Below are 17,169 nucleotides of genomic sequence, written 5' to 3'. Positions count from 1 at the left end.
ACGAGTTCCATTCTTGTGTCCATGATGGCAGTTGGAACCTCGTCAGAGCAGGTACCATTAAAAAAAAAGGACCAGGAACTTTCCTTAATGGAAAGCAAAAAAGAAAATAACTAGTAGAGTCGAGCTGAATAGTGCTAGAACTTCAGGGCGTAAAGTAGAGGGGGGGCCACCATGAAAACTATAAACATCCATATTTATCAGTCTGAATATAACCGTTAAGGGGCCCACATGGACCTGCTGGCTGGGAGTCCAAACCTGCAGCTTCCAGCCAACATATTAACTCCAGCATGGGCTGTTTATTCGTTGGTCAGTCGCCCATGGCATCATTACTGCGTCCGCCATTTCTTCACATAACGGGATCTTCCGGACGTCTGTTTCACCGCGTGTTTCTTAAAGAGGATTGTTTGAATAAAGTCGTATAGATTTGTTGGAAAGTGACACCGAGCATGCTGGGTCACGGCGTGTATCCTCACAGCAGTCAGCCGTCTCACTGCTGCTGCCCAGTCTGTGTATTTTTATCCTCATTGGGAGACACCGTAGACTCCATCCAGTTTATCAGCAAATCCAAATTAAAGGGGAATCTAACCACAGCTTGCGCCTGTCCTCCAGCACTACGTTCATTAATTAGACGTCTAAAAATATCAAACCCCTCCAAGACTTAATTAACCCATCGACTCCATTTGGTAGCTGCTGTGAGTCTGTCTTTGGAGGCGAGATGAATGACTGTTATCAGGATGTGTGTGTTTGAGTGTGTGTGAGCGTCCATCCTCATGCCTGCGTCATATTTATTCTTTATTCCGGGCACAGACCTACTGTATATCCTTCTCCGTACAACGTGTGATTCACCCATACCCTCGTGTTTCCGTGCGCTGGAATCTGCCACTGAGCTTTAAATCCTCATCGGTCATAGCCTCCTCCGCGCTAACTTCACAACATGGATGAAGTCGACTTTGATCCATGCATTCTCTGTGATTAAGATTGAGTGCGTCGCAATGAAACCATTACCGTCAATTATTCAAGCCATTTTCATTTGATGTGACACTGGCTGAAACACTAATTGAGGGTGGGCGTTCTGGCTCTCATGCCAGAGGTCAGTGGATTCATTCTTTTCAGCTTCACCTTCCAGAGCCGCTAATGAATTCCGTGGCTCATCGCTTTGAATAATTTGCACTTCCTTTCGAAATGACAATTGAATTTTTTATTTTTTATTTCCCAATCCATGGCATTTGCCTGCAACAAAAAAAAAAGAAGAAGAAAGAAAGAAATGCCTTTGTGACATTTTGCATGCTGCTTATCTCGTCCTGACGCAACCGTCACTCAGTTCACCGTGAACCTGTGAGTAGGGAGTGAGTCACTGATTGCAAAAAGAAAGGAAACAGTCTTATCACCGTTATTAAAATTAATAGTTGTTAGAGTGTGTGTGTGTGGGGAGGGTTACAGGGATATTTTAAAACTCATGGTGATGAAACTATGGACCCAGATTGAACTGAATGTGGACTGGCTCTGAGCCAGGGCCGGCCCAGCTGCCAGAAAGTGACAAATGGCTCCAGTGTTAGAGAAACCTTCAACTTCCACATAGAATGTAATGATTTTTGACAATGTCATATTTTGCAGTGCAGCTCATTGATTATGTTAATGAGCGTCCCTCTAAACCAATTAAGTGGATCCAGAGGGTTTGACTGCAGTGTGTGTGTGTGTGTGTGTCAGAGCAAAGACCCTGAGTCAGCTGACGCGGCCGCCGCCGCCGCCGCTGCTGTAATAATTGAACATTAATTGAACCCCATTGTGCTGTTGAGCGTGCGGGCTCGTGTGTGCGTGCGTGTTACTGTGTATAATGAGTTTGTGAACAATCCTCATCAGTTCATTATGTGAGTGGGTGAACTCGTCCCACCAGATTTTAATCAGGCACACGACCATCTCCAGGAACAGAAACCTATTAGACGTTACACGTTGTATAACGGCGCGCACCATAAAAGAGTGAGACGCACACGTGATCTGTGTAGATAGAATGAAACTGTCTGTTTGACCAAAGTGTGGCAGCGGTGTGCAGCCCCTTCGCCACCACAGTCACTGGACTGAAATACAGCTCAGCTCTCCGGTCCACGTGAACAGTACTCTGTTTTCCAGATTTCTTTTGCCAGTGATTGTGATCAACATCTTATCCAGATTTCTAACAGCATGTCAGTCAAGGTGTTGCTACATGAGCTGAGCAGCTGTGGAAGCTGTGGAAGGGTTTTTAGTGTGGAATTGAGTCATCGTGGTATTAGATGACACATTGCTTCGTTTGTTATAACACTGGTGATTACATTTTTAATGCTGAGCCGTCGCTTCATTCAGATTCTACACTGATCAGCCACAACATTACAACTGGGAACATGGTTTAATGTTGTGGCAGATCGGTGTAGCTTTGACTTAAGCCATTAAAGCCGTGGGCAATAATTGAAATGACAGACGAGGTTTTAAATCATTTGGTTGAGAATCAGTCCAGTGTGCCACCACATTAAAAACAGTTAATGGTCTCTATGCTGTAGCTATAATTATTTTAATTACATTATATTACATTATTACATTGTATATTATATTCGACTAATATAATTAGTTGAAAAATAGCTCTCACTGTGCTTTAACGTTGCATGGTAGGGGTGTAATGTTTACAGTTTACAGTACACGGTTCGATAAAAAGGCCTACATGCATAATTCTTGATTTATTTAATTTATCTTGTAGTAAGCAGCAAGTTTAGGTTTAGGTGTAGTGTTGGTTGACTGAAAATATACAGATGCACCGTCTATTAACATGTTATCTATAACATTATTATGGCAAGACAGAGAGAGAAACACCAAACAAAGTCTTCCATTTTTTCATTTTAAATTGTTAATACACTATTTCAACATGTAGTAAACTATAAATAACTGCGAGCGGGACATTTGGAGGCTTAGGCGTTAAAGGGCTAAGGACACAGACTGACTCATTTCCTGTTCAGTATTTAAACATCATCTAAGTTAAAATTCTCTTTTCTTCTGCCACCAAACCTATTCCATCATCATCTTATCGTCACATGCGTTGTACATGTGTCTTATCCCCTCCCCTCTTTTTTACGCAGGTGCCCCAGGATGAGTGGGGGGGTTACCCCGGCGGCGGGAAGGACGACGAGATCCCTTGTCGCCGGATGCGGAGCAGCAGCTACGTCAAAGCCATGGGGGACGAGGAGAGCGGCGAGTCGGACTCCAGCCCCAAGACGTCGCCTCAGAAGTCGGTGCGACCGGACGCCCTGGTCAAGGCCATCATCAGACCCAGGGACCTGCTGGACTCTCAAAGGTACAAAGAAAATGTGACTTTTTTATTGGTATTCATCTATTTATGGCATCCCCCTCATTCATGTTTGACACTACCAGTGGGTGGCGCCAAATATGAATAGTTTAGTCAATGAAACTCATACAACTTTATCAAATAATATAAGATAATAATCTCTTTCTGTGTCCCTGTTTGAAAGAATGCAGCTTAATGTTCTGAGTGAGAGCACCAGTGCTATTATTCATTTATTTATTCATTTACCCGCTCTACTTCAGTGTCAAACACTCGATAGCTGAGCTGAACTCTGCGCTCATTACACTTGCGCCTTCATATCAGTGTTTTCAACTGCGAGGAAGGCGAGCGGCGCGCTCTTCTGGGATGTGTTCCTATTAAATGTGGAGAGAATGGGAGAGGCCTTTTGTCTCGGAGAACTCTGCGGTGGAGGAGGAAACACTCATAAGAGGATTACATCATGAGACAAGCAGAAGACAATGTCAATAAACACAAGAAACTATGTTACGGGGACGGAGACATAAGAGTATGTGATGTAGTCGGATCAGTTGCGTGGCCTTACCTTTTCATCGTGCTGTAACTTAGAGACTGTGTGTGTGTGTGAAGTGTAATTATAGAACAATGGGATGCACGTTTTAGGTCAGTGGATTCCCCAACTTGTGCTAATTATTGTGTTTCTTTTCCGCCACTATTCCATTCATCGGCAACCACAAACAAAAATATAAACGTATCAAAATGTCGCCACCACTTGCTTTTTGTTAGTTTGTACACTTTTCAATTATAAATCCACAAGCGAAGTCTTATTTTACTGCCTATTGTGGTCTTAAATTGTATTGCTGTAGTCGTTCAGACGGGCGTTGTTGCGACGTGGACGGAAAGATGACAGCAGAGGAAAGTGAAAATTTCCCCCTCAAAAGGACTCGTTCCTCTTTGTTCGCAGCTGAATGAGAAAACAGTAATTACAGCCGAGATCCACTAACGCCTGTTTTAATAAAACAGACAATTCAATACATTATCCCACAGATCTGCAGACGTGCTCTGTCGAAACACAGGATTTCTTTTTTTTATTCTGCTTTGTCAGCTGTGTGTACTTCACCAACCAAGGTTTAACGTCATTGTGTAGGTCTGTGCTTTTGAATCGTCTAATCGTTTAACACTTGGAGCATTTCGGCTGCTTTTTCCCATTACTATGTTTAAACGTATACAGTTTATACAGAGGCTAGAAGAATGTGCAGCATAGGGTGCCTTATATCCTTTTTTAACCTAGAAGAAATTCGTTTTCGCCAACTATATAAACACACCGGAGCAAAAAATACTCAAAATGTTTGAAATCGGATGGAATTTGTGAAATTTGGAAACATGACACAGTTCAAAGAAAAGTAAAACGCTCTACTTTGTGACTCCTGCACAATCATTGCTACTTGACTCAACATCACATAAGAAAAAACGACATTTTTAAAGCCTATAAACATGTAGTATGTTTTGTAGGTAACGTAAGATACGCTAAACTTTGTGTTGTAGTGGAATCTGCCATTATACAGTGCGTCAGTGTCACAGTGACACGCACCCACACAGAAGGACATTTCAGTGGAAATAGAGTTTAACGATAGATCGAATGTTATGGATTGTCATCAGGCAGCATTGTAACGACATTGTGTCACCAAAGACGCAGCCTCTTGGCCATTTCCGCCGCTCTTTCACTCGATGATGTAACGTGTGAGGCCACCGCGGTGAGGTATGCTCCTTCCTCGCCGTCTCGCGAAGCTTCCCCTGACAATTCATTTTGAATAGCCGCAAACAGTGAATGATTTATGAGGATGCAAGTGCGGGAAGGGCTATCAGTTGCTGTTATTGTACTCCAAGGCCCCTTTGAATAATGGCTCTCTCAGTGGTTATACCGTGAGTCTGCTGGGCTCTGCTGAAACGGAGATATTGACCAGCAGGGATCAGGCTGTGTGGCCTGCGTCTGAGTCCATTGACAGCAGAGGCATTATTATTGAGTCTGCAGGAGAGGGGTTGTTGTCACGTTCCGTTCCAAACGCCAGGAGTGTCCCCAAGAGTGTCGTTACCTAAGAGTCCTAATACTCCTCAGAAAACCACTCTAAGAATGCAATCATGTGGTGTCTTTCTTTTTGGATTAGGGTGGCAATATCTATCTATCTATCATATATTCTTTTGATTTATTTGTTGCTCTGTTCCTGTTGTCTTTGTGCGTCTGAGAAAGCATTATATTATTAGCTAATGGCAGATTGCTATTGAAATAGAGGAGATCATTTTAATTACATGCACTAGTTTGCGCAAAAGGAAGGAAGCGGACTGACACGTTCATATTCCGCCTGTAAAATATCCCACGTAGCACAAAACTGTACGTTACTGTGGCTCGAGTTCATGAGATCACGGTTAGTTGATCCCAGGGGAAAAATTGAGTTAGGATAGTTAAGTTGATAGTAACAGAATACAGGTCATAATGTACTGCATGTAGAATAAGATATTGGAGTTGATGCAGTATATGTTTTGTACATAATATTTATGTTTATCAGTTTTTTTTAATGAAAAAGAAAAATAATATTGGCACAAATACTGTAGTAGAGTATTAAATAATCAAAAAGTACACTGTCAAGCAGGCAATAACTTGTGTTACAGCTAAGTTTATTTGCTTGTACTTTCATCTTTGGAAGAATAAAGATGAAAAAAAGTATATTACATTAGATTAGATTACAGGAGATTAGATTACAGGAGATTAGATTACATTAGATGCCCAAATCTGTCGTCACGTTCTTTTTTAGGTGGTACTATATTTGTTCCCGTCTCTCTTTTTTTTCCATTCCTGGCAGCACAGCACTGTGTTCCTTGGTTCTATTTTAAATCCACACATAAGATTCACTATGTCTGACACCTGACATGAGAGCTCTGGTGCTGTTATGGTTCATCGCGCTTGTTGGGATGGAATTAGATTGGATTCAAGGAAGGCATTGTGTGTAGGTTGTATTTTTCCCTGCACTTGTAGCAATTTGATGCCCCCGCTGTGGCATTCAGATGGGGCCGAACACAAGTTTGACAGCAGCCGCTCCCTGAAGCAGATCACGTTAAAGCGAGAACAGGCTGTCCCTCCATCTTTGCCGTTTTTGATCTCTTGCGGGATGACAGGCAGCGGGGTCGCCTCTTTGTTCATCTCTGCCAATAAAGACCACATCACAGTCATGGGCCCGCTGAGCCGGAACAGCCTGTGCTTGAGACTCACATGTCACATGTGGATGATTGTTTTAATGACACCTTCATCCGCAGGTCCTGTGTGTCCCATAAGACATGATAGCGTACGTGTTATTTGTGTTATAGTGGAATCTGCCATAATTATACAGTATGACATGTTTGACACCAGGCTGCATTGACACACATGCACGGAAATGAGAGTGTCTTAACATCACAAGCTAATCAATCAATCCTTCACACCCATTTCTGACAGTTTCTAAAAAAACACCCCCAACCTTGATTAGCTCGTTGAGTCCCCCATAATGAATCAAAGTTAACATCAGCAAAGCATTCGATAATAATTGATTTGACACAATGTAATTACTCATTCGAACTTCACTTGAATGAGCGTTTCTTCCTTTGGAAATCAAGGTCAAAGCACAACTCCTGTTCCACTGATTTGTGACCGTGCGAGACGTGGCGAGCATAGACGTGCTCATTTTCCTCTTCTCAAGGCTTTTTCTTTCATCCTGCTTTTCATTCCACCTCTGCGTCGAACACGATCTCTGTCTCCCGTTACCTCGTCTTGTGATTCAAATCACTGCGTCTGCTAATATATATATACATATATATATATATGTATATATATATATATATATATGTATACTAAAACTCTAATCTTCAGCCATCTTTAAGTTGAATTACTGCCATAACTTACAATAAAACACAAACTAGGCACCTTTCATGGTTCCCTCCCTCCCTAGATACTAAGGTGCCAGGCATCTGGACCTGATGCTCTATCTTACTTTGTGTCAGTTGTCCTCGGATCTGAGCTGTCTTCAATAAAAGCTTTCAACTCCACCTGTCACTGACTCCCAGAGGTTCCATCATCGTCTCACCCGATCATCCCCAAAAAACTCAGCTAAACAATCGTCCAACCTGAGTCCTTTAGGTTTCGTCAACCCAGCCTAAGACAGTTCCGAGCACACACCTTTGTTTGTGTGGGTACAGGTGGAGACGGAATCACCTCAGTAAATCAGTGAGTGGTTCACAAGCTGGATTTTGCTCAAGTGTTTGATGAGATAATCATCCATTCTTATCTAGTTCTCAGTGGATTGTATGATTATCTGTTTCTCCAGTTCACATTATGTAATAGAGTAATACTGACAGGCAGAAGACTTCACGGTGTGTTGCCAATCAGGTAAGCAGGAGATATTTAGGCGTAGAGGTTACGTTGCTTATATTGTGTTTTACTTTTCAGAATAATAATGTTTTAAATAACTAACAGCTTGTCTCATTGTAATAGTTGTATTAATATACATGATCACTTAAATGCCAGTATGTAACACTGTATATGTTTCTATTAGATAATCCTATTGTAATTTAGGTAAACGCTGCCATTTTGTGCCGCAATCTTTCTGCAGCAGCTTGAACAGACAAAGCAGCCAGAGCATGCATTTAAGAGGGAACTCACCATGCAGTGCAGAATAATGTAATCCCTTCTGGTCTGCAAAGGCAACTGTGGTTTCCTGATATGTTTGGGGGAAAAAGAGAGGAGCAAGAGTTCTCTGTTTTGTTTTGTTTTCCACAATCTGCAGTCTCACTAATAGATGTAGCCTCGTCTTGGACTTCGTCATGTCCCTTGTATGCTTCTATAGACATTAGAGGAGATGCACTGTGGCATGATTTGATAAAGAGCCAGTGCCATCTCGAAACAGCCTCCACTCACTCAGCTGACAACAGTGCACTCCTGACAGTCATGGGTTTTGAGTGCACTGCGTTTATGCCTCAGTCGCTCCACTTACAGACGATCTTGTCAGCTAAACGCTCAACCAAGTTTCACTCCTTGGGGAAGGATGTTAAGTGATTTTTTTCTTTTTCGTTTGTTTATTTGGTGCTATTAACTCAATGTAGGGAACGTGTGTGCTGTGTTATGCGTTGTTTTAATGTGCGCACACGTATGTGCTTCATGAAGAAGAAGAAAGAATTGGCTCTTCTGTACAAAAATTTTTTTTTATCAATGCACAACGTCCATATCTCCTAATCACCCTAATGTTTGCAGCACTTTGGTGAGAAACCCCATGCAAACATTCAGTGCACCATCACAGAGCCGGAGCCGTTGGCCTTGTTCCCAGTGACGTCACTTCCATCCCTCTACTCCCACCTGTGGGACCCAGTAACTCTGTTTTCTTCTCTGCCCACAGCTCTTACCGCCTGGATAAAATCAACAGTGACATGCGTAACTACATCACCAATTTTGCTGCAGACTTAAGGTGAATACAGGCTCAGCGCCTCCTCCCTCCTCCCCCCTCCCCCCTGGCTCTCTGTTGCTGCTGCTGTGTTGCGGTGGTCAGTCTCAGCTGTGGGAGAGCCAGCTGGCTCGCTGCCCTGCTGACACACTCCATATGGACGTCTCACGGAGCTAACACTCCAAACCAGTCAGTAAAGGGCCACCTGGGGCAATCTGCTCTTACGGGCACAGCGTTACAGGCATCGTCAAATACAAAAAAAGATATGATTACGTCATAAAGACATGGTAGTAAATGGCATACTGCATAAATCACATGTACTGCATTAAAGACGATGTGTTTTGTTGCGAGATGACTTTTACAGCTTCCAAACTTTTACCGTTTCATCTCGGACTGTGTCTTTATGGCTCGAGGATGACTTTGAGTGTTGCTAAGGTTGATTTCGCTCTGCAAGTACACACAAGGCCTTGCTACAGCATGACAAGATGGATTGAGGGCCTTTTAATCACAATGACATTTTCCTTCCATGCCAAACACCAGTGTGTGTCTCTATAAAAAGCCCAGAAAATGCTTAGTCATCCCTGCCTGCCATTGTAAATAGATCTGGATGTGGGCATCTCACTTTGGTAGTCCTTAGGTGACTCACAAATAGTCTCTCATTTACTTAAAGCACATTTCTTCCTCTGTGCTGTTGTGTTTGTCTTCTCTGCTGTGGTAAGAGCCGGTCGTGAGTTTCTGAGCATCTCTCTCGCGCTGCTGGGGAAGCACTTTTTATTTGACCTGCCCGACACTGGGGTACTCTTTGAAGTGCTTGCTCGTTAACTAGCTCCCAATTTGCATTTCTGTCGTTTCCAAGCATTGATTAGATGTTTCAGCACCGGGGAAATCGAAATAATGACACTGGTGAACTCGTCAATGGGATGGGGGGGAGAGAGACAGCAAGAAGGAAAGGCAACCCTCTTGGGGGGGGGACTCAATCTCAAGTTCAGGTTACCCAGAGGAGGCTCACTGCACTTAATAGCACTTGATTGCTTTTGTCAAGATGTTACACCTGCAGCCTCAAATGTGATATTATGTACAATCAAAACACTTAAATATGGACTATAACAATGCGCTCATGCATATACACATACACGTACATACACAACAAGAGGACGACAACAACACACTGTGCACATTAACGCATCTTTGTTCCGGGACATTTTTTACAAGGGTACTGAGGCTTTTTAAGTTTGGTAAACTTTCAACATTTCTGACCCATAGCTGCATTTGCTGTGTACAAGCAACGTAGGGTACCTCACGGGATGATTTGATATGCGATACATGGTCCACGATACCAATAATATCACAGTACAACAATTCTATGACAATCAACACATTGGAAGACTCTTCACGTAGCCATTATCCTGCTGTAACTTCATTCATCTGAGCAGCGCCACCATGAGGAATGTCAATTGAACACGTTTCCTTGATCCCCTGATAAAATATCATGGTCATTTTAAGACCTTATATAATACATTTCTTTGCACAAAGCACCTTTAAAAAGTCGTCACAGTGGCCGTCGTCTCACTACCTGCTTGCTTCTCTTCTCCTCTCTCTGTTCAGTCAGAGCTACCACTTGCAAGCCGCCAGAGACATGCACCCGAGCATCGCCCTGGATCCCTCTGCCAACTACAACTCGCCCAAGTTTCGCTCCAGGAACCAGAGCTATATGCGAGCAGTCAGCACCCTCAGTCAGGCTAGCTGTGTTAGCCAAGTGAGCCAGGTGAGTGTGAACCCTTTCAATTAGGAAATATACACAAATCCACATCATATAACGTGCTTCTCGCACTGTAGACTAACCCCAGGGGGCCCAGAGGAGATCCCAGGGGAATCTCCAGCAAAATCTACAAGATTAATTTACCACAGGGCTTCATTTAAAATCCCACACAATAACAGTCTGAAACAGAGATTTCTCTCTCTCTTGGTGACTGCAACATGACAGTTCACTGCAGCATTTTTTTTTTCTTCTGTAAACATTAAATCGCATCAATCTCCCTTTTAAACAAGAGTGGTATTGATTTGTTCACAGTCTTAAAAGCTCAACTAAACTCCTACTAATTCCAGGTACCAGCAGAACAAGATGTTTATCTTCGGGATATTGCCAAATGGGAGTGGGACAACAAACGTCAAACAACTAGGAGGTCTTCCCTCCTCCTCTGTAAACAGATGTTTGTCACATTCTTAAACACACACATATACAGAGAGAGAGACTACAATGATACGCCATACACAACCGAAAGAGAAAACAGGAAAGAGTTCTTGTCGGTTACAACTATATATATATATGTATATTGAAACCTGACTTGATGAAAATGAACGAAACAATATAGAAAATGATTTATTGTTTCCCACAGGTGAGTGAAACAGAAGTAAATGGCCAGTTTGAGTCGGTGTGTGAGTCGGTGTTCAGCGAGGTAGAATCCCAGGCCATGGAGGCCTTGGACCTCCCTGGCTGTTTTCGGACCAGGAGTCACAGCTACCTGCGAGCCATCCAGGCCGGTTACTCCCAAGACGACGACTGCATCCCCCCCTTGGCCTCCACTGTCACCTCCACCATTAGGGCCACTACAGGTAAGGACAACTAGACGTTCATTATACAGAGTACGACATGTGACATCCTGGTCGTCGGTCATTTATTTTATTTTTGAAAGTACAATTGACAAACTTACACCAGAAGCTTACATTGATGTATTGTCATGGATGGAATATTAAACATCAAGTGCAAACTGGTTGTGCTGTCAAACAGCTTGACATCTTTGCATGAATCACACCCTGTATGTTTATCATTGTTTCTGATGGAGGGACGATTGCGTTAGCTGTCACCTGTGAGCCGTACCGGTTCATCCGACCGTATTTTGGAACACAGTGCTGCATATCTGCTCATCCATTGGATGCATCAGAGAGTAAAGCTATGAACCCTATTGAAAATCACAAATGGAAATGATCTGAAATATAAATCAGGTCAGAATGAGGACATGGCTGCTTTCTCCACTTCATATTTTTTCTTTTTATGAGACACCATATGGTGACACTTGTTGCACTCACAGCTTTATCCCAATCTGGTCAAAGAGTTGGTATAATTTCCATATGCAAAGTTTGCATTCTTTACTTGGTTTACACCTTTCTGCAAACACACTAAATCCCCCCCCCCCTCGCTGTTTAAAGCACGAGATCCCACTTCTCTGTCTGGCCTTGGATAATAAACACTGTAAAGCTGGCAATAAATATATTGGCAACTTGAACTGTCACGCACATAATATATCACATGTGCAAACTTGCTGCAATAAATCTACTCAGGTGACACGTTCATTTACTCCTGCGAGTGAGCCTTGATTATATATTGTAAGCTGGTGGTGGTTTGAACAATTCCCGTGATTGCTGGATTCACAGAGGAAACGGTATGTCCTTGTACAGATGAAGAAAGAAAGAAAGAAAGAAAGAAAGAATGGGGGAAGAAAAGAAGACGATGTCTGGACAAGACATGCGAGCGGATTCCACCTCCTCCCACTGTATATACACGAAATACCGTCAGTCAGTCCATGGTAGGGAGGATTAGAGGTGTGAACATCTGGAGATGTGCTTATCATCAATCTTTCATACTGATAAATGTCTGCTTACACTGCTTTCTCTTTAAAAAAAATCAAATCAGTGCATTTTCCCAATGCAGAGTTTGGTATGTGAAAGGGTTTTGCCATTATTTTGGACATGGGGCAGTTGGTGCTTCGAATCAGTTGGTCAAACTGGACCGCACATTTTCAATAGGGTTCATACTGTACTCCCTGAGTGACAAGACACGGTCTTGAAGGTTTGCTCATCTTTGCCTCTTTTCATTGCACAAAGTACACAAAGTTGCTTTACCTCAAAATGAAGCCACGGGAGCATGCAAGGATTCCTTTCTTACACCTCATTTACTGGAAATATTTTCCATTTCCATCCTCTGTGATGTGTTCCTGGAGCAAGATATAGCTTTGTGCACTGAAAAGATGTGAAGAAGAATGCATGCTACAAATTGAGGTTGAGAAGGCAGTGTAAGCCATTAATTGAAATGAGTCAAAATGGGAATATCTCCTTAGTGGTGTATACTATTATTTATAACAAAATTACAGAAACTATGATATGAATATTCTTCAAATTACATCACATTTAAAGATGAGCAAATTGGAGCAATAATCATAAGATTACTTTATCTAAGAGGACTTTATCTGTTACGTATTTCTGCAGTTATCTTATTTTGACTCATGGCATTCAGTGCATGACTTGATGTTAATGCTTTGTGGCAATTAAAAGCACATTCTCTCCAGCTGCTCACACCTCCGTCCATATTACAGATACATATTTACATTTGTCTTCCAGACAGAAATTATGTGCAGGAAGACTCTTGTTTACCTGACCAGACCAGTATACATGAGGATTTGGCAGACACAGCCCCTTTGGCTCATGACGATCTAGGCTGTCCCATAAGAAGAGACAGGCTCTACCAACAAGATAACATGGGAGCTACAGCCAAACCTCTGTCAGGACCGCCTGTTTCTCCAAGCCTCTTCAGATCCCCCAGATCTAGTGCCCCAGAACGGCCTTCACCAAAAGCCATCCAGGCCAGTATCAAAGAGTCCGCTACCTTGGCTGCAGCGATCAGCATGCAGTGGAAGGAAGAGGTTTCTGCCATGCGCAGAGAGCTTGCTGAACTAAGGAGGGACCTCTGCAAAGAGCTCCGTGCTTTCAACAGCAATTTTAACACTTTCACGCAGCATTACAACACATGGTCTCCCCAAGCTGGCCACGTGGCAACTGGAGGTGGGCTAGGGTCGGGTGGAGGTGGAGTTGGAGGGTCGGGGACAGTCACAGGAGCAAAGTCAAGAGCGGAAGCAGGGGCAGAGGTGCCGGCAAAGGCAGGTACTTCAGGGGCAGGCAAAGGAGGACATGGGAGCGCTACAGTAGATAGAGGTACTGGGGGAGCTAAAGAAAAGAAACCACAAGTATCCAAAGTGTCTGTGGGGACCCAGGCCAGGAGCAAGGGGCTTGTTCGGCAAAGCACTGCAGATGCAGCTGTCAACTGTCCAGAGGAGAGTGAAGAAAAGAAAGGCGCCCGCCGAAATCTGCCAAAACAACTCTCAATGGACCCAAGTATTCTGGCCTGTCCACAGTCTATGTATGTGGAGAGTGCCATACCACTTTCTCTGGATCCCATTCTTCCAAGCTGTGTTAGATCAGTCCAACTTGAGCCATCCGATTTAAATGCAGTGTCCTCTGAAAATACACAACCAAAAACACCACAACCAAAGCCAGGGCTACCAGACCAGCAAATTTTGAGTTCATCTGACATTGTCATTAATGAACCAGTCACAACTCATGGTACAGAACCAATTCACTCAGCCCCTGAAAGCCCAAAGGATCTGGTTGCAGTAGAACAGGAACTCACACCACAGCTAACAGATATAGACCCAGCTAATGTACCTCATTCACATACTGAAACATCTCACCCTGACATGATATCTGCAGATGCAGAACTAATTAAAAAAGATAAGATACAGTTACCATATCCAGTCCCTGTAGTTACTGTGTCACCACCAGAGGAACAAGATGTCATGTCAGATTCAGAGTCTCCAGATCCTGCCATCGTGGACACGCCAGATTTAGTATCTCAAGATCATACGACTGTGTCTTTACCAAGTTCAGAAGCAGATGATTCTGATCCTAATGCTGAATCAACAGAATTAGAGCCAAAACCATTTGAAGTAGAAACTATGTTCTCTGACCAAATAAACCAAGGGTCACTCCCACCCTGTGTCGCACCCTCACCTGATCTTGGTGTTGTTACACTGTGTAATTTAGAGACTGGCATCAGCTGTCCATCTATTGTGGTATCAGAGTATCTGGATAGTGACGGTCCTAGACTTGCAAGTGACAGTGACAGTGACACAAATCCGGATCCCATTATCAGCTTTCCAGACGATCCTTCTGACCCTCCCCCAGACCAAATGGCACCAGCCTCGACCTCTACCTCCACTTCAACAGAAACGCAACACAACACTGAACCGGAGACCCAAGATACAGAGTGGCCACCCCTTCCGGAGCCACTGGACACCACCTCCATATATCACGCTGATCTGGTTCACTTTGACTTGGTCATGCTGACTTCCCTAGATCAAGATGATCTTGACTCAGTGTTCATGGATCCGGAACCAGACCCATTTGACCTTAGCATTGACTCTCCATCTAATGCTGAGTATTTAGACCCACCTTTATACCACTCAGATTGCTCACCTATAACATCACCTGTTGATCCTGCCTCTCCGTGCCCCCTTGATCCTTTACAGTTAACAGAATCCCTCTCTTCTGATCCCACTTTTGAGGATTTCTTAGATCTCTCACCTCAGGACATGGCCTTGGATAGCGTCCCACTCCCACATGTCACTGTCACAATATCCCCACCTAGTTCAGTATCCCCTGATACCTCACTAGAGATAGACTGCGGTCCCGCATCAGACTCATCTCCGCCAGATCTCGAAGTCATACCCTCGGTGGATTTGTCACACATGGAGTCCGACGATGTTTTAGTGGAGACGCTGCAGTGCGTGGCCACGTACCACGAGCAGGGTGACAGCGTCGGAGAAGAATCCACAGCTAGTTCTGAAAGGTCATCGAGCGAGAGGGCCTTTCTGTGGTGCAGGTGGCAGAGGAGGGTCCATAGACGGGAATCAGTGCGCCGGAGTGCAAGTGTGGAACTGTGGAGTGGCAGATATGACTACAACAGCGCAGAAATCACATATGTCTCCCTCACTCTGTGAGTTTATACCTCATTCTCAGCAGACTAGAATGTAGCTCAAACTGTATTTATTATTCAACCTGACACTGCGAACGCACTGTACAGCAAATTGGAACACTCAAATGTCGCGTGATGTCGTGTGGCCATTGGCAGTGACATTCCAGCATCTGGAGCCGTAAGAACTGTGTGTCATGGATTTGCGAGAATGCAATGAACCCTCTGTTGTGACTGAAAGAGGACTGTGTCAGAAACATCCACTGATCGTTGTGAACTTTGCTAAAAAGACGGTTGTCGCCGCTGATATGAGTGATTGTTGCAGGACGGTTTCCTTTATAATCACTGGATGAGCTTTTCATGAATGTTCCTGTTCAAACGGTGGATTATGACACAGACATTTTGCACATTTTTTTTTTTTTGAGAGACTCTTTCGGAGCTCTGTTCAACTACGGATAACGCGGCCTAATGAAGGACCAGACATCCCTTTGCAATGACAATGGAAACTCCCCCATTGTCTTTGCAATTTTGACAGTTATTATATAACTATAAGAACACACTGTTTACTATGTGAGCTATGCGATGGATTCTGCAATGCTGAAGAAAAAAAAGGAAACAATGCTGTGAAACGATGTCTGCACAATCATCGACGGAGCTCGGGAAAGGGAAATCATTTGACACTCATGCTCAAATATACAGTAACTACAAGCCAGTGCAGTTGTCATATGTAGCCTCTCAGCCTCATCTTACCAATACACGATTTGCTACCAAACACACAGCACATACAGTATAAATACATCTATTTAAAATGATCCAGTGAATAAACCTGTGTGATAATCAACCACTGTAATAATGGGCCTTGTTGATAGGTGTTAGTGTATTTTTTACTGTCAGATATCATCTTAAAGGGGAATTACTGAATTTCTCAACCGGGGTCTTGTGTTTTTAAATGTGAGCGTGTAAGTGAATAGTACTCACAAAAGTTTTAAAAGTGGTCTGTTACCATGGTTCCCAACCTGGGGTCCAAGCCCCACTTAGAGGGGCACCAGAGATCACATGAGGGGGTGAGTTTGTGAGGTTGTGCATCCCAATCAGACACTCAACTGGATAATTAGAAGTCGGTATCACCCAAATAAAAACTATATTTTTTTCAATTTATTAAGCTATTTATCACCAACGTTCCTGTTGTCTGACAAATGTAAAAGTACCAGAGACTGAGTTAGGGGACGGTATCAAAAAAAGAAAACAAGGCAATACCTTGGTTTTGATTTAATGGAAGCACAGGACAGTTTTTATCTCTATACACTGTGCGAATAGAAACAAAAACCTACAACTGCTGTTTATTTTTTACATATAAACTTTTTACTTTATTCTTTTGTGTGTGCGTGCTCTGGACAGAGGTTCGGGTCGGGGGGGGAGTCCTGGTTAGTCCTGGACACAAGCAAGGGGGGCTTCAAGGATAAAAGGTTGGAAAACCAGTGGTTTTATGATACAACATGTCACATTTGCCCCATAGGATTCCTTTGTAACGATGAAAAGTTTTCACTTACACGCACACATTTATAAATATAGCAGCCAAGTTGAAGAAAAAAAACAGAATTCCACTTTAATGCTCAGGAATCAAA

The 17,169-nt window shown here is 43.3% G+C and overlaps 1 protein-coding gene across 1 annotated transcript in view; it reads left to right on the top strand.

Annotated features, from left to right (window-relative positions):
* Positions 1-17,169, top strand: part of dlgap2a (discs, large (Drosophila) homolog-associated protein 2a) — a 135,599-nt gene that overhangs the window by 102,736 nt on the left and 15,694 nt on the right. The window contains exons 5-8 of the mRNA XM_044046822.1: positions 3,102-3,316; positions 8,698-8,766; positions 10,348-10,507; positions 11,139-11,355. Coding sequence (XP_043902757.1) covers positions 3,102-3,316; positions 8,698-8,766; positions 10,348-10,507; positions 11,139-11,355 — 661 coding nt within the window. The remainder of the gene's footprint in view (positions 1-3,101; positions 3,317-8,697; positions 8,767-10,347; positions 10,508-11,138; positions 11,356-17,169) is intronic.

Source organism: Solea senegalensis, linkage group LG16, assembly GCF_019176455.1.
Source record: "Solea senegalensis isolate Sse05_10M linkage group LG16, IFAPA_SoseM_1, whole genome shotgun sequence".
Classification (NCBI taxonomy): domain Eukaryota; kingdom Metazoa; phylum Chordata; class Actinopteri; order Pleuronectiformes; family Soleidae; genus Solea; species Solea senegalensis.
The sequence above is the reverse complement of the archived record's forward strand: the minus strand, read 5'-3'. Positions and strand labels throughout refer to the sequence as shown.